General features: G+C 39.7%; 1 protein-coding gene across 1 annotated transcript; it reads left to right on the forward strand.

Annotated features, from left to right (window-relative positions):
* The first annotated feature begins 201 nt into the window (after positions 1-201).
* LOC133749975 (vomeronasal type-2 receptor 116-like) lies at positions 202-20,363 on the forward strand. Its single transcript, XM_062179344.1, has 6 exons — positions 202-239; positions 462-753; positions 1,954-2,760; positions 10,662-10,889; positions 12,073-12,196; positions 19,450-20,363. Exons 1-6 carry the CDS (start codon positions 202-204, stop codon positions 20,361-20,363), a joined length of 2,403 nt encoding a protein of 800 aa, XP_062035328.1.
* Positions 20,364-20,753: the final 390 nt, after the last annotated feature.

Consider the following 20,753-nt stretch of genomic DNA (forward strand, 5'->3'; position numbering starts at 1 on the left):
AAATTGCTTCTGTGACTGTTGGTATATTAAGTGGAAACTTACAGAAAAGGCTCATGAAATCGACTTTGGTCACTAAATTAGAGATGCTCCCAATGCTAAAATGACTGACAAGTCAGATGGTGTTCAATTATTTCAGAAGGTACTGAAAACAGAGATGCTTACATCTTGGATTCCATCCCTAAGTAGCAGTGAAAATCCATGATGGGACACATGAAGGCTTCCCTGAAGGGCTCAGGAAGGTGAGTGTGATCATGGGCACCATTGGCTTCAGAGGAGTTCAAGGGCCATTCCACAATCTTCTAGAGCCCTTGGAACCTCACTCACACCTGCTCCATGTGCCAGAGCTGAGGCACCACTGAATCGCAGCCTGAGTCTGACCATTGCTGCTTCATGGTGTGGCTATTTTGTTGCTCTGAATTCCATGGTATGACCCTTCTCCCTGATGCTGCCCCTCTCTTTAGGTGGCTGTGGAAGAACTACCAATACGTGCTGGCCTTCCGCTTTGCCATCCAGGAGATCAATAAGGACCCCCAGCTACTCCCAAACCTGACCCTCGGTTTCCAACTCTACAATTCTGTTACCAGTGGTCAGTTCACCCTGAGGAGCACTCTGCACTGGCTGAGTGGAAACATTCATTTCATACCTAACTACACCTGCCAGACACAAGGCAAGACAGTTGCCATCATTTCTGGAACCACATCAGCATTTTCAGCTGAAATTGGAATGATATTGGAGCTGTATAAAACCCCACAGGTAAATGGGTTGTGACTTCTGGTGAGAAATGTTTCCATCTCCCACCATATCTGTCACATCTATTGCATGAGTCATGTGGAAACCATATGACTTATACCTCTATTAGCTGAAACAGATTCTGGAAAATACTTTTGGCTGTGAAAAATGGAAGTGGAAATGGAAGCTGAGAGTCTCCACACAGATCCATTTAGGGCCAATATATCTATCCCCATCTGCTGGGAATATTGATTGCAGAGAGCTGTCCTAAGATGACTCCATGTTAGACATGGGTATATCAAGACCTGGGCCTGTACTTTCAATTTGAAACACGTTGAGGACCTTGACAGTCTCAAAGATCATCAAAGGGTGTTTGGAGATGAGTTACAATTACATGAGATTTCACCCTCTCCCTATCCCAATCCTGACTTCATCACACTAATAGATTCCTTCACAGGGCTCCCAGTTCACTTGCCATGTGCAACTAAATCTTTGTATCTGATGGACTGAGAAACAAAGACGGGTAGACAGTGTACACCCATTCACTAGTTCAGTCACCAAATATTCATTATGGTGCTGGTGCTGAATCGCTGTGGTGGAATTGAAGGGCCGGGCACTCAATTCAAATCTCCCAAGTAGGTCTCAGGAATACAATTATCTAATCCAATCACCCTGCCTCCAAGGGTCTGTATTCACATTCCCAGGATTCTTAAAGGAGACCCACTTCAAACAGATAGTAATCTGCACACATTACCAGCAAGCTCAGAAAGGAATAGCATAGGAAAATTCTGCTCTGAAAAGCGATTTTACCAAAACTCAGGGATGGTAGGTTAATGTATTCTTCAAGGCAATTCTTGAAAAATTTCATTAGGTTATGCTGTGAAAACAAATGAATTTCAACTGTCAAGATGTCATAACAGTAAAGAGTTGTTTGTCCCCAGGTAACATCTAACACCAGTTTCAGTGGGGGCTGTTCACATGTGACATGGGGTGAGAAGTGGGAAAGACCAATGTACTGATCCAAAATCCATGCAGTCTTCTTCCCTCATCTGAATATGAAAATACATGGGTAGCTTACACATTTTTTATGCTATGATTGAGGATTTACATTTCTTCTCTTAAAAGCAATAAGCATTGAAGGATGGATTTCTCTAAACCCACATGATAGAACTTGGTCTTCTCTACCCACAAACCTCAGATCATGATGGTTTTCTTTCCATTCAGATCACATATGGCCCTTTTGATCCCATGCTAAGTGAGAGAGGCAAGTTTCCATCACTCTATCAGATGGCCAACAGTGACAGCTCTCTGGCCAGTGGAATGCTTTCCTTACTGCTACATTTTGGCTGGATTTGGGTGGCAATCTTTGTATCTAATGATATGAAAGGAGAGCACTTCCTTCGGGAAATTCAAGCTGAGATGGTAAAGAAAGGTGTCTGCTTGTCCAATATAAGAAAGCTCCCAGACACTAAGTCAAGATATGAAGAAACTAAAATCTCTTTCCTAGAAGGACTTCGAATTTCATCTGCAAATGTGTATATTCTATATGGTGATGTGAGGAGCCTCTATACCATGGAATTTCTTAGCAAATACTATTTAACCCTGGGGAAGGTATGGATCATGGCTGCAAAGTGGGAGATAGTTGTGAAGGAGACAGACCACATGCTGCACTCTTTCCATGGAGGCTTCTCATTTTCACAGCACAAGGGGGAAATCCCTGGCCTCAACCATTTTGTCAAGACAGTGGACCCTTCCCACTACCCAGAAGATTTCTTCCTCAGTCAACTATGGCTTCATGCTTTTCACTGCTTACCTCCTGGGTCACTTTGTGGAACAGTTGGAGTCTGCCCACCAAATGCTTCCTTTGAGTTTTTCCCAGGACACATTGACATGCTGACCATATCTGGCTCCAGCTATTTCATCTACAATGCTGTGTATGCAGTGGCCCATGCCCTCCATAAGATGCTTTCAGAGCAAACAGAAAAGGGAACTCCAGGGGATGCATCTCAACCTAGGATTCTTCCATGGCAGGTAAACATCTCTCAGAACAGGACATGCATTGAACTCCTGTCGCATCCTCAGGTATTTTATTGCAGTTCCTCATGACTGTGTTCTCAGGTTGAGACTTGCATGATCAGCCATGATGATTAGTGTCCTCTTTCACACCTCACTGGGCATAGATAGATCTTTCACAGTAACCTGTTTGTGGAGGATATGTTACCTGCATTGAATATTTAAAAAAAAAAAAACATTTTCTAGGCCGGCGCTGTGGCTCAACAGGCTAATCCTCCGCCTTGTGGTGCCGGCACACCGGGTTCTAGTCCGGTCAGGGTGCCGGATTCTGTCCTGGTTGCCCCTCTTCCAGGCCAGCTCTCTGCTGTTGCCCAGGAGTGCAGTGGAGGATGGCCCAAGTCCTTGGGCCCTGCACCCCATGGGAGACCAGGACAAGTACCTGGCTCCTGCCTTCAGTTCAGCGCAGTGCGCCGGCCGCGGCAGCCATTGGAGGGTGAACCAATGGCAAAAAGGAAGACCTTTCTCTCTGTCTCTCTCACTGTCCACTCTGCCTGTAAATAAATAAATAAATAAATAAATAAATAAATAAATAAAACATTTTCTGTTATGAAACTTGTTGAAAACATTTAAAAGCAGTACACATAGTAAGAAATGCACATAAGTCTACAGATAGTTTCAGTCAGCTGATCACACTGATAACCAACACCCAAATACAGAACCTAGCATTACTAGTACTCCAATAGAGCTTCATATCCCCACTCAATTTCTTTTTCCATGTGAAAGAGAAGCATATTGTCATTATGATATCGTTCAGTGAAGCAATATGAATATTAGATAGCAAATAATCTGACATCCACACAATTTTATACTCTATATATTAACTAGCACAAAGAAGAGATAATATGATATTTTTGTAGGTCTGGCTTATATAATTTACTGTAATGACCTCCAGTATTTTTGTTCATTTTTTTAAGTATTTATTTAATGAATGCACTTTTTCATATATACAACTTTAGAAATACAGTGGTTCTTTCCTGAAAACCCACCATCCACCCTCAACTGCCATCCCACCTCCCTCTCCTTCTCCTGTCTCCTTGATTATGGTTCTTTAATAGTTTGACTTAATACAAAGAGGACCAAATCCATGATAAGCATAGACTGCAACAGTTTGCACCCACACCACACAACATATAGAATACAGTTTGGGAACAAAATTTGCAGTTGATTTTCATAGTATAACTTATTAGGTACAGAGGTCCCATATGGGGACTGAAAATTGATCACTTGGACTAGTGAAATGGCATTGGTACATGCAATCTTGATGGGATTGTATTGGAATCCCCTGGGACATTTCTAACTCCACCATTTGCGGCAAGTCTGATTGAGCATATCCCAAATTATACATCTCCTCCCTCTCTTGTTCCCACTCTTATATTTAACAGGGATCACTTTTCAGTTAAATTTCAACACCTAAGAACAACTGTGTGTTGATTACAGAGTTCAACCAATAGTATTAACTAGAACAAAACAATACTAAAAGGGGTAAAGTATTAAATTGTATATCAACAGTCAGGACGAGGGCTAATCAAGTCACTTGTTGTTGTGGAGTTTCTTGATCTCTTTGTAGATTCTGGTTATCAATCCTTTATTGGTTGCATAATTTGCAAATATTTTCCCATTCTGTCATTTGCCTCTTCACTTTGCTGACTGTTTCTTTTGCAGAACAGAAACTTCTCAATTTCCTGTAATCCCTGTTGTTAATTTTGACTTTGACTACCTGTTCCTTCAGGGTTTTTTCCAAAAAGTCTTTGCCTGTGCCTATATCTTCCAGCGTTTCCCCAATGTTCTCTAATAATGCAATGGTGTCGGGTGTAGAATTAGATCTTTAAATCATGTTGAGTAGATTTTTCTATAAGGTGTGAGGTAGGGGTCTTGCTTTATTTTTCTGCATGTGGAAATCCAGTTTTCCCAGCACAATTTGTTGAATAGACTGTCCTTGCTCCAAAAATTGGTTTCAGCACCTTATTCAAATATAAGTTGGCTGTAGACATTTGGATTGATTTCTGGTGTTTCTATTCTGTTCCATTGGTCTATCCATCTGTTTCTGTACCAGTACCATGCTGTTTTGATTACAACTGCCCTGTAGTATGTGTTGAAATGGGTATTGTGATGCCTCCTGCTTTGTTTATGCTGAGAAAAATTCCTTTATGTATTCGAGGTCTCCTATGCTAGTGATCCTGAACATTTTTTCATGTGGCTATTCACCATTTGGATTAGGTCCTTGACCCATCTCTTAAGTGGGTTGTTCATTTTGTTGTTGTGGAGTTTATTGATCTTGTTGTAGATTCTGGTTATTAATCCTTTATTTGTTGCATATATTGCAAATATGTTTCCCATTCTGTCAGTTGGCTCTTCACTTTCCTGATTGTTTCTTTTGTAGTACAGAAACTTCTCCATTTGATGCAATCCCAATTGTTAATGTTGGTTTTGACTGCTTGTGCCTACAGGGTTTTTTCCAAGAAGTCTTGCCAGTGCCTATATCTTGCAGGGTTTCTCCAATGTTCTCTAATAATTTGATGGTGCCGGGTTGTAGATTTAGATCCTTAGTCCATGTTGAGCGGATTTTTGTGTAATGTGTAAGGCAGGGGTCTTGCTTCATGCTTCTGCACGTGGAAATCCAATTTTCCAAGCACTGTTACTTGATTAGACTGTCATTGCTCCAGGAATTGGTTTTAGATCCTTGATCAAATATGAGTTGGCTGTAGATGTTTAGATTGATTTCTGGTGTTTCTATTCTGTTCCATTGGTCTGTCCTTATGTTTCTGCACCAGTACCATGCTGTTTTGATAACAACTGCCCTGTAGTATGTGTTGAAATGGGTATTGCCATGCCTTCTGCTTTGTTTTTGTTGTACAAGATTGCTTTAGCTATTTGAGGTCTCCTGTACTTCCATATGAATTTCAGCATCATTTTTTCAAGATCTGAGAAGAATGTCTTTGGTGTTTTGATTGGTATCACATTGAATCTATAAATTGCTTTTGGGAGAATGGACATCTTGATGATATTGATTCTTCTAATCCACGATCATGAAAGATATTCCAATTTTTTGTTTCCTTTTTTATATCTTTCTTTAAGGTTTTGTAATTCTCATTGTAGAGATCTTTAATGTCCTTGGTTAAGTTTATTCCAAAGTATTTTATTGTTTTTGTAGCTGTTGTGAATGGGATTGACCTCAGAATTTCTTTCTCAGCCATAGCATTGTCTGTGTATTAAAAGCAGTTGACTTTTGTGCATTGATTTGATACCCTGCTACTTGCCAAACTCTTCTATGAGTTCCAATAGTCTCTTAGTGGAGTTCTTTGGACCCCCTTAGTAAAGAATTATATCATCTGCAAAGAGGGATAGTTTGACTTCTTCCTTCCTAATTTGTATCTCTTTAATTTCTTTTTCTTGTCTGATGGGTCAGGCTAAAACTTCCAGTACTATGTTGAATAGCAATGATGAGAGTAAGCATCCCTGTCTGTTGCCAGATTACAGTGGAATACCTCCAACTTTCCCCATTGAATATGACGCTGGCCAGGGTTTTTTCTTAAATTGTCTTTTTTGTGTTGAGGAATGTTCCTTCTATACCCAATTTGCTTAGACTTTTCTCCATAAAAGGGTGTTGTATTTTGTCAAATGCTTTCTCTGCATCTATTGAGATATTCATATGGTTTCTGTTCCTCAATTTGTTAATGTGATATATCACATCGATTCATTTTTGAATTTTGAACCATCCTGTATACTAGGGATAAATTCCACTTGGTCAAGTGAATGATCATTCTGACATGTAGCTGGATTCAATTAGAATTTTTTGAGTATTTTTGTGTCTATGTTCATCAGGGAGATGCGTCTATAGATTTCTGTCACTGTTGTGTCTTTCTCTGTTGAGGAATTAAGGTGATATTGACTTCATAGAAAGAATTTGGGGGACTGCCCTTCCTTTCAATTGTTTTAAATAATTTGAGAAGAATTGCAGTTATTTCTTTTTAAATGTCTGGTAGAATTCAGCAGTGAATCCATCCAGTCCTAGGCTCTTCTTTTTTTCAAAAGGACTTCATTACTGATTCAATTTCTGTCATGGTTATGAGGCAGTTTATGTTTACTCTGTTTTCAAGGCTCAATTTCGGTAATTTCTATGTGCCCAGGAATCTATTCGTTTCTTCTTGGTTTCTCAGTTTGTTGGCATACAGCTCTTTGTAGTGCATTCTGATGATTCTTTTTATTTCTATTGTGTCTGTTGTTACATTTCCACTACCATCTCTAATTTTTTTTATTTGAGTCGTCTCTCTCCTTTTTCTGGTTAGTTAGGCCAAGGGATGTCAATTTGTTTATTAAAAAAAAAAAGGCTTTTCGTTTTGCTGATCTTTTCTATTTTGTGTTTCAATTTTGTTGACTTTTTTTAAACTTTTATTTAGTCAATATAAATTTCAAAAGTACAGTTTTTTCATTACATTTTATGGCTTTTCCCCACATAGCTTCCTTCCCACCTGCACCCCTCCCATCTCCTGCTCCCTCTCCCATTCCATTTACATCAAGATTCATTTTCAATTATCTATATACACAGAAGTTTGAGTTAGCATATATTAAGTAAAGATTTCATCAGTTTGCACCCACACAGAACACAAAGTGGAAAATACTGTTTCAGTATTGTTATAGCATTAATTCACATGGAACTACACATTAAGGACAGAGATCCTACATGGGGAGTAAGTGCACAGTGACTCCTGTTGTTGACTTAACAATTTGACACTCTTGTTTATGGTGCCAGTAACCACCCTAGGCTCTAGTCATGAGTTGCCAAGGCTATGGAAGACTTTGGAGTTCGCCGACTTCGATCTTATTTAGAAAGGTCATATTCAAAGTGGAAGTCCTCTCCTCTCTTCAGAGAAAGGTACCTCCTTCTTTGATGGCCCCATTCTTTCTACTGGGATCTCACTCACAGAGATCTTGTATTTAGATCCACTTTTTTGCCACAGTGTCTTGGCTTTCCATGCCTACAATACTCTCATGGGCTCTTCAGCCAGATCTGAATGCCTTGAGGGCTGATTCTGAGGCCAGAGTGTTGTTTAGGACATCTGCCATTCTATGAGTCTGCTGTGTATCCCGCTTCCCATGTTGGCTCCTTCTCTCCCTTTTTGAATCTATCAGTTAGTATTAGCAGGCACTAGTCTTGTTTGTGTGATCCCTTTGACTCTTAGACCTGTCAATATGATCAACTGTGAACCAAAATTGATCACTTGGACTAGTGAGATGGCATTGGTACATGCCACGTTGATGGGATTGAATTGGAATCCCCTGGCACATTTCTAACTCCACCATTTGGGGCAGATCCAATTTAGTATGTCCCAACTTGTGCATCTCCTCCTTCTCTTATTCCCACTCTTATATTTAACAGGGACCACTTTTCAGTTAAATTTCAACACCTAAGAATATTTTTGTGTTAATTACAGTGTTCTCATTTTAATTATTTATTTTCTTCTACTAGATTTGGGTTTGGTTTGCTGCTCTTTTTTCTAAATAATTGAGGTACATGGAGAGTTCATTTATTTTGTGCCTTTAGAGTTTCATGATGTAGGCACCAATTGCTATCTTTCCCTTTAGCACTGCTTTCACTGTGTCCCACAAATTTTGATATGCTGTATTGTCATTCTTATTTGTTTCTAGAAATTTTTTTGATTTCTCTTTGATTTCTTCTATGACCCACTATTCATTCAGAATCATGTTGTTCATTCTCCATGTGTTTGTATATGATACAGAGATTCTCGAGTTGTTGATTTCTAGCTTTATTGCATTGTAGTCTGCGAGGATGCATGGCATGATTTCAATTTATTGAAGTTGCTGAGACCCCCTTTATTGCCTAGCATATGGTCAATCCTAAAGAAATCTCCATACACCAGGTAGAAATCTGTGTACTCTGTGGCTGTGGGGTAGAAGGCTCTGTAGATATCTGCTAGGTCTATTTGGTCTATTGTGTCACTTGTCACCATAGCTCTGTTATTTCCTTGTTGATTTTCTATCTGGTTGCCCTGAACATGCTGAAAGTGTGGTATTGAAGTCCCCTGTTACTATTGTACTTGAGTCTATATCTCCCTTTTAATATCTTAATCATTCTTTCAAATAGCCTGGTACCCTGTAATTAGGTGCATGAACATTTAAAACAGTCACATCTTCATGTTGAATTTATCCTTTAATCATTACATAGTGTCTTTCTTTGTCTCTTTCAATAGTTTTTGTGTTAAAGTCTACTTTGTCTGATATTAGGATGGTCTCACCAGCTCTTGTTTGGTTTCTGTTGCCATGGAAGATCTTTTCCAACATTTCACTTTCAGTCTCTATACATGTTTCTTGCTAAGGTGTGTTTCTTGTAGGCAGCAGCTAGATGGGTTTTCTTTTTTAGTCCATTCAGCTAGTCTGTGTCTTTTAATTGGGGAGATGAGTCCATTTACATTCACTGTGATTATTGTTAAATATTATCTTTCCCCTGCCATGTTTCCTTAAGTAGAGTTGTTTATGCATTTTGGATTTTGTTTGTACTTTTGCTGGATCATTTTCTACATTTGTCTTCTTTGGTAGTGAAGTTCCTATTTCTGTGTGCAACATATCCTTGAACCAGTGCATTATGCATAGGCATGAAGATACAAATTCTTTCAATTTCAGTTTAAAATGGAAAATCCTGAAATCAACTGATATTTCATTCAATTTTGTTAATCTTTTAAAAAATTTGAAAATCAGAGTTACTGTGAGAATGGGAGAGACAGAGAGAGAAAGAGGAGACAGATCTTTCATCTCCTGATTCACTTAACAATGGCTGCAAGGACCTGGACTAGGCCAGGTTAACCCAGGACGCAGGAGCTTCAACCGACTCTCCCATGTGAGTGCAGGGGCCCAAGCACTTGGACCCTCATCTGTTGTTTCCAAGAGTCATGCAGAAAGATGAATCAAGAGTACAGCAACTGGATTTGAACCAGAATTCACAGGGATGCTGGGCACTGTGAACATTACAGTGCTGCATAACAAGGCCAGCAAAATTCTGTAAAATTAAAAAAAAACTCACTGATATAAAACAACAGATTTTATGTATTTCATTGATGTAATTCTAAGATAACCATCCTTTCTTCTTTTCATTTCACAATCTTGCCTCCTTCCTTTCGTTTTTTACTTCTACTTTTTGCAATAACATCATTTCAATTTACTTAAATCACAGTGATGAAGCCCTACTAATCATAATGTTGCAAACGCAAAACAAAGAAAGATCACTGATCTACAGGAATTACACAAGGGTGATGAACACAAATCAAATCCAGAGATGTCCATTTCATTTTTATACATTGTGGGTTTTTTGCATTCTATATTATGTACTACCTATCCCCAAAAAAATGTATATGATATTTTCTTTAAGAAACCTGTATTGTTCATTATGCATAAGGGTCTCCAGTTGCATCCATTTTTTGTCAAAGAAAGGATTTCACTCTTTTTGGGGTGTGGTTAAATGTTTAAAAGTGTACACGGATGCACTCACCTGTGGAACCATCACAACAAACAAGATATTGCACATGTAAAGCCATGTTGTTCTCATGTGGAAGAACTAAGATGAGCTTTCCTAAAACCCTAACCAATCTTTCATGGTCAGCCACCCTGGTGGGACACATCCTATGATTTCTCCATTTGGAATCAGATGCTCCCTATCATTTTATAGGGGATAGGCAGAACTCCCTACACTAGAAACAAAGATATGGTGATCATTCAGACAAAAGTCAGCCTCCACCATAAAAACCCTGATAATAGACAGGAGGGAAAAGATGGATTTCACAGTATGTGTGCACCTCCCACCTCTAATCTAAATGTTCTTCCTCTTTCCAATTGTGCCTCTCCACCAGCTTCATCCACTTCTGAGGAAAATCCAATTTACCAACAGTGCTGGGGAGGATGTTTCCTTCCATGAAACAAGACACCATATCGTACACTATGATATCCACAACATTGTGAATTTTCCTGCTGGATTTCGATTGCTGATTAAAATTGGGGAATTTTCCTCTAAGAGTGCACATGACCAAGGCTTGGTCCTCAATGAAGAGATGATAGAATGGCCTGTTGCATCCAAGGAGGTGTGGAACCATGGGAATATTGGATACATACAGAGGGTCTTATTGGAGTCTGAGAAGAGATGAAGTGTGAGACTTCAAATAAGCATTCAACTATCATTTCACATATTGGCTTCAAGAGATACAGTGTTCCTTACACATATATGAGCCAGTGTGTATTAGAAGGGCCCATTTGCACTACATAATGCTATCTTTATTTTGGGCATATTTATGCATCCAGAGTGACTAGAATGAGCAATGTAAAAGAATAGACATAGAGAACAGTATATAGACAAAAAAATAACTTAAAGCATGTCTACACAAATTCTAACATTTTATTTCCACTTTGTATTTATATAAGGTGAAAAAATTCATGTATGCATAGTGATACTTTAACCATATGGTGAGAGTCATTATTATGTTTTGATGCAGTATGAACACAAGTAAATTGAGTGGACCTATGCATAACCTATTTGTAGAAACCATTCCCATTCTCTATATTTTCAGTGTGCTTGACAATCAGTTCAGTTTTTCTTAAGCATAGCACTTCATAGCTGTGATCAAAAATTTTATCATCATTATTCTGTTGAAATACCCCAGACAAATTTTTGGTGATTTGTATAACTATTCTGGTTATACCTCAAATGTCTTGATAGTATCTAGAATTCATACTCTCCCTGAGTCTAGAAGTCCAGAAGTAGATAAACACATAATCCATGGTCTACAACATTCACTCATCATTTCTTTGTGGGCTTCTGTTTTTCTGAGTAGTTACTCACAGAAGTGTACCTAGTCATCATGCTTTTTGGATATTTTTTCTGGCATGTAAAATCTTCTGCTCAATCAAGGAAAGAGGCATGTAAAATTATCTCTGACATATATGTTCTGAGAATAATTACCACATAAAAAGCTGAACTGAAAAGATTTCAGAGGAAGCAATTCAAAAGAAAGAGACAAATGCCTAGCAGCATAGATCAGTGATAAACATAACTAAAGCAATCAGGTACCCTCATAACATTTGATAGACAGGTGACAGCCCTGGAATGAGAATCATACAAACTCCAAATTGGATGTATGAATAAAATCAACAAGACACAGAATGGGGAAGACTTAGTGATGATCTTGGGAGTGATGAGGCATGTAAAGACACCCTATCACAGTGCCTAATGATGTGCAAAACAATGATCATCACTTCTCTTTCCCCCAGACTCCTCAGTCTTTGTGTAGCCAGAGGTGTGATCCAGGATTCAGGAAAATGCCACAGGAAGGAAGAGCTGTCTGCTGCTATATTTGTGTTATTTGTCCAGAGAGAGACATTTCCAATCATACAGGTAAAAAACATATAACTTGCCTATGAAAACTCCACTATACTAACTATTTCTTGATACAAAGAAACCAAGAATATTTGCAATGGGATCAGAGTTCCCTATTGTCTCCATGAACACCTTTGCTCACTCTTTCCATACCCTTGTTGTGTGCTCGCTATTACCATCTCATTATGTTAAGCTGTGCCTGGTTCTGCTCATCTCTCAAGCTCAGCTGTGACACTGATACTATCTGATATCCTTTTCCCCATCCAGTGATGGACTAGACTGTCTCAAACTGATAACTAAGGTCTAAAGAAGAAATGTAAGATGAAAATTGGGTAAGGTTCCATAAGGTTTTTCTAGAGGCTTATAATCAAAAATTTTTAACACACAACTGACAAGCAGCAAGAGTACGGCAAGATGGCAGAATAGGAAGGGAGCACACTGAGAGTCCGGGAAGAGACAGTTCAATAAAAGTGGAGATACTACAGATTCAAGGAAGAGTTGGGGAAGAAACAGCAGAGGAAACTCTTCCGGAACTAGTAATTCATGGTGGACCTGCGTGGAGGGCACGGGCACCCACAGCTCAGGACACCAACCATGGAATCTACGCACCAGCGCTGGAATGGGACGTGAGCCAAAACCTCAGTAGCCCAAGATACTGGTGGGAAAGTAGAAGGAGGAGCCTAGAGAGAATGAGGCTTGAAGCCCCACGGGAGACAGCTCACTAGGCTAACAAGAGGAGAGAGGGAAAAAAAAGGACCGGTATGGGCACGAGTCTTTCTCTCTCTCCGCTCACCTATCAAAGGTGAGCAAGACAAAGAGCAGGCACCATTTTGGACATACGTAAAGCGGCACCCACCATCAGCCAAGCAGAAAAACCTGATTCTGGGGGGATGAAAGAACAGGAGGTTAGGACCTGGTGAAAGTGTGGAGCTAATGAACTGAGACTGTGCAAAAAGAGATGGTGGGTGAGAGAAGTCATGGAGTTCACGTGAGTACTCCCCAGAGGTGCTACAATGCTGTAACCTTGGCAACCTGGTGGGAGACGGCAGGGAATTTGAGCCCACACTGAGGGCAGCACAGAGTCTTTGTGTGGTCCTTGGGAAAGAGCAGATGAATGTTATACCCACAGAGATCAGAAATTGACTGCCTTCAACTCCGCTCAGCTGTACAGAATTACTTACCTTCTGAATCAAAGAGAGAGAGAGAGAGAGAGAGAGAGAGAAAGGTTTACCAAGCCTAACCTGGGTGTGTCACCTTTGGCACACCCTTAACCCGGAAGAACCTAACAGAGCTCTCTGGCCATACCCATCAAAAGCCTCTAAGGATCCATCAAAGCAGACAGTCCACTTAATATAGTCAAAGTATAATGAGAAAAAACACCACAGTGAGGGAAGAAGAATCCAAAGAATATCTCCACAATGCCAAGCAACAAATGCAGAAACAGAGGAAACAAGAACAAAGAAGACATTATGACACCCCCAAATAAACAAGACACCCCAAGCCAAGATTATACAGATAATGAGATAGAAGAAATGCAAGATACAGATTTCAAAAAATTTATGATAAAAACATTTAGAAGTTTTCAAAAACAAATTCTTGAACTACAGATATCCTTACTGGGCAGGATAAAAAATCTCTCTCATGAAAATGAAATTTTAAGGCAGAATCAAAATGAAAGGAAGAAATTAGTAGAAGATGAAAGTGTGATAGTGAAGAGAAATCAAAATGAATTGAAGAATTAAATAGATCAAATGACAAACACATGAAAGACCCTTAAAAACAGATTCAGTGAAGCATAAGAGAAAATATTGGACTTAGAAGACAGATCACAAGAAAATAGACAGTCAAACCAAGGAAAAGAAAAGGAAGTTAGAAATCTAAAAAATATTGTCGGGAATCTACAGGATACTATTAAAAAGCCCAACATTCAGGTTCTAGGAGTTCCTGAAGGCATGGAGAGAGAGAAACAATTAGAAGACCTTTTTAGTGAGATACTACCAGAAAGTTTCCCAGGTTTGGAGAAGGACAGAGACATCCTAATACAGGAAGCTCACAGAACCCTGAATAAACATGACCAAAAGAGATCCTCACCACGACACATTAAAATTAAACTCACGACAGTGAAACGTAAAGAAAAGATTCTACAATGTGCAAGAGAGAAATGCCAGATTATTCTTAGAGAATCTCAAAATAGACTCACAGCTGACTTCTCATCAGAAACCCTACAGGCTAGGAGTGAATGGCGAGACATAGCCCAAGTACTAAGAGAGAAAAACTGCCAACCCAGAATATTATATCCTGCAAAGCTCTCATTTGTGAATGAAGGTGAAATAAAGACCTTTCATAGCAAACAGAAATTGAAAGAATTTGTCGCCACTTGTCCAGCCCTGCAAAAGATGCTTAAAGATGTGTTACACACAGAAACACGACCATCAATATGAAAGAAGGTAAGGAGGAAAACCTCACAGCAAAGGATCATAGGAAGATCAAAGCATATATTAGAAAATGTCTTTGTGAAAATGGCAGGGCAATGTTACTACTTATCAATAGTCACATTGAGCATTAACAGCCTCAACTCTCTAGTTAAAAGGCACAGATTGGCTGATTGGGTTAAGGAACAAAATCCATCTATTTGCTGCCTACAGGAAACACATCCTTCCAACAAGAAGCATGCAGACTGAAAGTGAAAGGCTGGAAAAAGATATATCATGTCAACAGAAATGAAAAAAAGTGGGCGTAGCCATGTTAATATCAGACAAAATAATCTTTAACACAAAAACTCTCAAGAGAGACAAAGAGGGGCACTATATGATGATTAAGGGATCCATTCAACAGGAAGATATAATGATTATCAATATATATGCACCTAATTACAGGGCACCAGTTTATTTAAAGATATGTTAAGGGACTTAAAGGGAGACTTAGACTCCAATACAATAGTACTCGGGGACTTCAATACTCCACTCTCAGAGATAGACAGATCAACAGGACAGAAGATCAACAAGGAGACAGATTTAAATGACACTATAGCCCAAGTGGATCTAACAGATATCTACAGAACATTTCATCCTACATCTAAGGACTTTACATTCTTCTCAGCAGCACATGGAACCTTCTCTAGGATTGACCACATACTAGGCCATAAAGCAAGTCTCAGCAAAATCCACAGAATTAGAATCATACCATGCAGCTTCTCAGATCATAGGGGAATGAAGTTGGAAATTAACAACTCAGGAATCCCTAGAGCACGTGCAAACACATGGAGATTGAACAACATGTTCCTGAATGAACACTGGGTGCTAGAATAAATCAAAACAGAAATCAAAAAATTTCTGGAAATAAATGAGGATAACAACACTATATACCAAGACTTGTGGGATACAGCAAAAGCAGTGTTAAGAGGAAAGTTTATAGCAATAGGTGCCTACATCAAGAAATTGGAAAGGCACCAAATAAATGAGCTTTCAGTGCATCTCAAGGATCTAGAAAACTACAGCAAACCAGACCCAAATCTAGTAGGAGGAGAGAAATAATTAAAATCAGAGAAGAAATGAACAGGATTGAATCCAAAAATTACAAAAAATAAGCCAAATGAGGAGCTGTTTTTGAAAAAATAAACAAAATTGACACGCCATTTGCACAAATAACTAAAAAAAGAACTATAAAAACCCCAAATCAATAAAATCAGAGATGAAAAGGAAACATAACAACAGACACCAAAGAAATAAAAAGAATCATCAGAAATTACTACAAGGACTTGTATGCTAGCAACAGGGAAATCTATCAGAAATGGAGGATTCCTGGACATATGCAATCTTCCACTTTGACTATGATCTTGTCTAAATAAGATCAAAATAAGCTAACTCAAAAGGCTTCCATAGCCTTGGCAACTCATGACAAGACCCTAGGGAGATTACTGACAACATAAACAAGAGTGTCAATTTGTTAAGTTAACAACAGGAGTCACTGTGCACTTACTCCCCATGTAGGATCTCTGTCCTTAATGTGTTGTTCAATGTGAATTAATGCTAGAACGAGTACTCAGAGTATTTTACACTTTCTGTGTTTGTTGAAACTGATGAAATCTTTACTTAATATATACTAAATTGATCTTCTGTATGTAAAGATAGTTGAAAATGAATCCTGATTTGAATGGAATGGGAGAGGGAGCGGGAGATGGGATGGGTGTGGGTGGGAGGGAAGTTATGGGTGGGGGAAGCCACTGTAATCCATAAACTGTACTTTGGAAATTTATATTTACTAAATAAAATTTTTAAAAAACTGACAAGCAGGGAGCTACTTCACATGAATTGTGATGGAAATACTGTATTACTTTCTGTGCTACATCTTTGACATTGTGCATGTTGTGCAGTGCACATTCCTAATGTAACCATCTTGTCCTTTGGAGGTATATAAATAGAAAAAGAAAAGTAATAAGCTGAAATATAGAGACACAACATCCTAAAAATTATGCAACTTGGCAACATCAAAAACCTATGCACAAGGAAATATTTAAGGAATATTAAATATTAAATTAAATAACAAAGCCAATTGCTTTCTGAAATGCAAAAATCTACTAGGCCTCGTTGGTAAATAGTTCCACTGTTCAATGTGTAATAAACATGTTTATAATTCTTCCAAGAGCATGTTTCAATTCACATCTTAGATACAGAAATATTTTGACTTCAGTATCTTCAAATAAGCTATATATAGTTTCTATTATGAAGAAGATAAGAAAAAATGACTTCCAATTTCTGTAAAATATTCAACATCAGTAAGTTAGTGAAAGAATAAAAAATAAGTATCATGCATTGATCCTTTTTACAAAATACACCTGCCTATGTATGCCCAGTGTATCTCTGAGACAGGTGCCTGAAGCACTTGCACATTCTATGAAAAGTAAAGGTTACACATTGAAAAGAATTGTAAGAGAAAATTTCTCTAAATTTTTGAGATGCTTATACCCTTTTTTTTACAAAATATTTTTATTTATTTGAATGTCAAAGTTACAGACAGAGGGAGAGCGTAACGGAGAGGGAGAGAAGTGACAGAGAAGATCGTCCATCAGGTAGATTCACTTCCCAGATCGAGGCAATGACCCAAACTGGGCCAGACCAAAGCCAGAAGCTTCCTCGAGATCTTGCAGAAGCACAAACATTTGGGCCTTCCTCTGCTGGTTTCCCTTGCACATTTGCATGGAACTGCTTTGGATGAGGATCAGCAAGGACATGAACTGGTGACTGCATGGGATGCCATCATTGCAAGCAGTGGCTTTACCTCCTACATCACAATTCCAGTCCCTTAAGCTTGTATTCTTGTATGAGAACCAAGTATAAAAACTGAGTAGGATTCTTACTGCAAGTATAGCCCAACTAACAACATTTTCTTGAAAAAAAATATTCATTTTAGGGGCCAGTGCTGTGGCTCACTTGGTTGATCCTCCACCTGCGGCACTGGCATCCCATGTGGGCACTGGCTTCTAGTCCCAGTTGCTCCTCTTCCAGTCCAGCTCTCTTTGTGCCCTGAGAGGTCAGTGGAGGATGGCCCGAGTGCTTGGGGCCCTGCACCCGCATGGGAGCCCAGGAGGAAGCTCCTAGCTCCTGGCTTTGGATCAGTAGAGTGCACTGGCCATGGCGGCCATTTGGGGGGTGAACCAGCGGAGGGAAGACCTTTCTCTCTGTCTCTCTCTCTCTCTCTCTCTCTCTCTCTCTCACTATCTACCTCTGCCTGCCAAATAAAAAGCTCAGTTTATTTCAAAATCAGAGATTCAGTGAACATGAGAGAGAGAGAGAGAGAGACGATAAGCTTAAATCTAATCATTCAATCCCTAGATGGAAACAAAGACCTGGGCTGGGCCAGGTAGAAGCCAAAAGGCAGGAGCTTCATTTGGGTCTCCTACGTGGGTACATGAATCCCAAGTACTTGGGCCATTTTCTGCTGCATTTTCTAGGCCATTAGCAAGGAGCTGGATTGGAAATTGATCAACTGGAACACAAAAATGTCCATATAGAATGCCAGCATTGCAGGTGGTGGCTTTACCTACCATACCACAAAACTCAACCAATTTATGCCAGTTTAATTGACATTTGATTAAAACATAGACATAGGCACCAAATGGCCTGTTCTTCATGACTCATTTCATGCTGTAGAAGCAAGAATGCATTACCTCAAGTGAGACAATGTGGTGCCCAATTGCTGTTCACAAGATCTAAAACGGTGAACAAGCCATGTTTTCACATGAACATGAGGCCAAGTTCTCTTTCAATAAAGTCATGAAAATATCACTTACTCCAGTATAACCACATAAAAACAATGAGCTACATTTCTCTTCTATTCAATCATAGTAGATCAGCATTTTTTTAACTTTTATTTAATGAATATAAATTTCCAAAGTACAGCTTATGGGTTACAATGGCTTCCCCCTCCCAAAACTTCCCTCCCACCCACAACCCTCCCCTTTCCCGCTCCCTCTCCCCTTCCAATCACATCATGATTCATTTTCAATTCTCTTTATATACAGAAGATCAGTTTAGTATAAATTAGGTAACGATTTCGACAGTTTGCCCCCATATAGCAACTCAAAGTGAAAAAAAAAATACTGTTGGAGTACTAGTTATAGCATTAAATAAGAGTGTACAGCACATTAAACGCAGAGATCCTACATATTATTTTTTTTAAAAATTAATTAATTTTCTATGCCATTTCCAATTTAACACCAGGTTTTTTTTTTTCATTTCCAATTATCTTTATATACAGGAGATCGATTCAGTATATAATTAGTAAAGATCACATCAGTTTGTACCCACGCAGAAACACAAAGTGTAAAAATACTGTTTCAGTTCTAGTTATAGCATCACTGCACATTAGACAACACATTAAGGACAGATCCCACATGGGATGTAAGTACACAGTGACTCCTGTTGCTGACTTAACAATTTGACACTCCTGTTCATGGCGTCAGTAATCTCCCTAGGCCCTAGTCATGAGTTGCCAGGGCAATGGAAGCCTTTAGGGTTCGCTGACTTTGATCTTATTCCGATAGGGTCACAGTCAAAGTGGAAGTTCCTAAGGAACTTGTTTTAATGAGTTTCTTCCACCTGCAGACGAGCATTCTCACTGGGTCAGGAGTGCAGAAATATCCTTTAGTGTGTCCTGGTATGCATCAGAACAGGCTGGACTCACCATGATGTTGCAAAGGTGACCATTTTCCTTAACAGGGAAAAAGGAGCAAATTGTGAAATGGAAACACAGAGTCTTCCTTTTCCCCACAGATGCAGAGCACTGCATCCCATGTGCAGATCATGAGTACCCAAACAGGGAGAGAAACCGCTGCCTCCCCAAGCTGGTGACCTTCTTAGCCTTTGAGGATGCCCTGGGGATGGCTCTGGCCTGCATGGCTCTGTGCTTCTCTGTCCTCACAGCTGCGGTCCTCTGGGTCTTTGTGAAGCACCGAGACACTCCCATTGTCAAGGCCAATAACCGGACCCTCAGCTACATCCTGCTCATCACCCTCCTCCTGTGCTTCCTCTGCTCCTTACTCTTCATTGGCCGTCCCAACACAGGCACCTGCCTCCTCCAGCAAATAACATTTGGCCTTGTGTTCACAGTGGCTGTTTCCACCGTGCTGGCCAAGACCATCACTGTGATTCTGGCCTTCAAAGCTCTGAAACCTGGAAGAACTACCAGGCGATTGCTGGTATCAGGAGCTTCTAACTTCATCATTCCTATCTGCTCCTTGATCCAACTGGCGCTCTGTGGCATCTGGTTGGGAACTTCTCCTCCATTTATTGAGTTAGATACACACTCTTTGCCTGACCACATCATCCTGGTGTGCAACAAGGGCTCAGTTACTGCCTTCTACTGTGTCCTGGGCTACCTGGGCTCCTTGGCCCTGGCCAGCTTCACTGTGGCTTTCCTAGCCAGGAATCTGCCTGACACATTCAATGAAGCCAAGTTCCTGACGTTCAGCATGCTGGTGTTCTGCAGTGTCTGGGTGACCTTCCTGCCTGTCTACCACAGTACCAAGGGGAAGGTCATGGTGGCTGTGGAGGTCTTCTCCATCTTGGCCTCCAGTGTGGGGCTCCTGGGCTGCCTCTTCCTCCCCAAGTGCTACATTATTCTCATAAAACCTGATAAAAATTCTTTGAATGTTTTAAAGAACCAACGCAGTTCTAGGAGATCCTGATATTTTTCTCATGAGTTTCTTCACATTTTCAACCTTTGTAATCAACAACCAAAGGGAAATAGCATTCCAACATTGTAAAATAAGCAAAATAAAAACCATTGTTGTTGAGGCATTTAGCCTAGCAATTAAGATAACCTTGTCCCACATGACCCTTGACCCCAGATTCCCAGGAAAATAAACCCTTTGAGTGAATGCTGACAACTCAGAGCTATTGGGTCCTTGTCAGTCGACTTTTTTCTGGCTCCAGGCTCTGGCCTCAGTCAAGGTTCAGTTACTGTGGCCACTGAGAGTTGAAGCAGTGAAAAGTTGGGCTCTCAACCATCTCTCTCTTTCTCTATGTTTCTCACTCTGCCTCTCAAAAACAAAAATCAGGCTAGAAATATTTTAATA

This window comes from Lepus europaeus, chromosome 20 (assembly GCF_033115175.1).
Source record: "Lepus europaeus isolate LE1 chromosome 20, mLepTim1.pri, whole genome shotgun sequence".
NCBI classification, from domain to species: Eukaryota; Metazoa; Chordata; class Mammalia; order Lagomorpha; family Leporidae; genus Lepus; species Lepus europaeus.

What these genes read in the sequence shown, in the direction of transcription:
- LOC133749975 (XM_062179344.1), top strand. Translation starts at nt 202, where the DNA reads ATGGGACACATGAAGGCTTCCCTGAAGGGCTCAGGAAG. An exon ending in TCCCTGAAGGGCTCAGGAAG is followed by an intron (nt 240 to 461) that starts GTGAGTGTGATC and finishes CCCTCTCTTTAG; the next exon opens with GTGGCTGTGGAAGAACTACC. An exon ending in AGACATTTCCAATCATACAG is followed by an intron (nt 12,197 to 19,449) that starts GTAAAAAACATA and finishes TTTTCCCCACAG; the next exon opens with ATGCAGAGCACTGCATCCCA.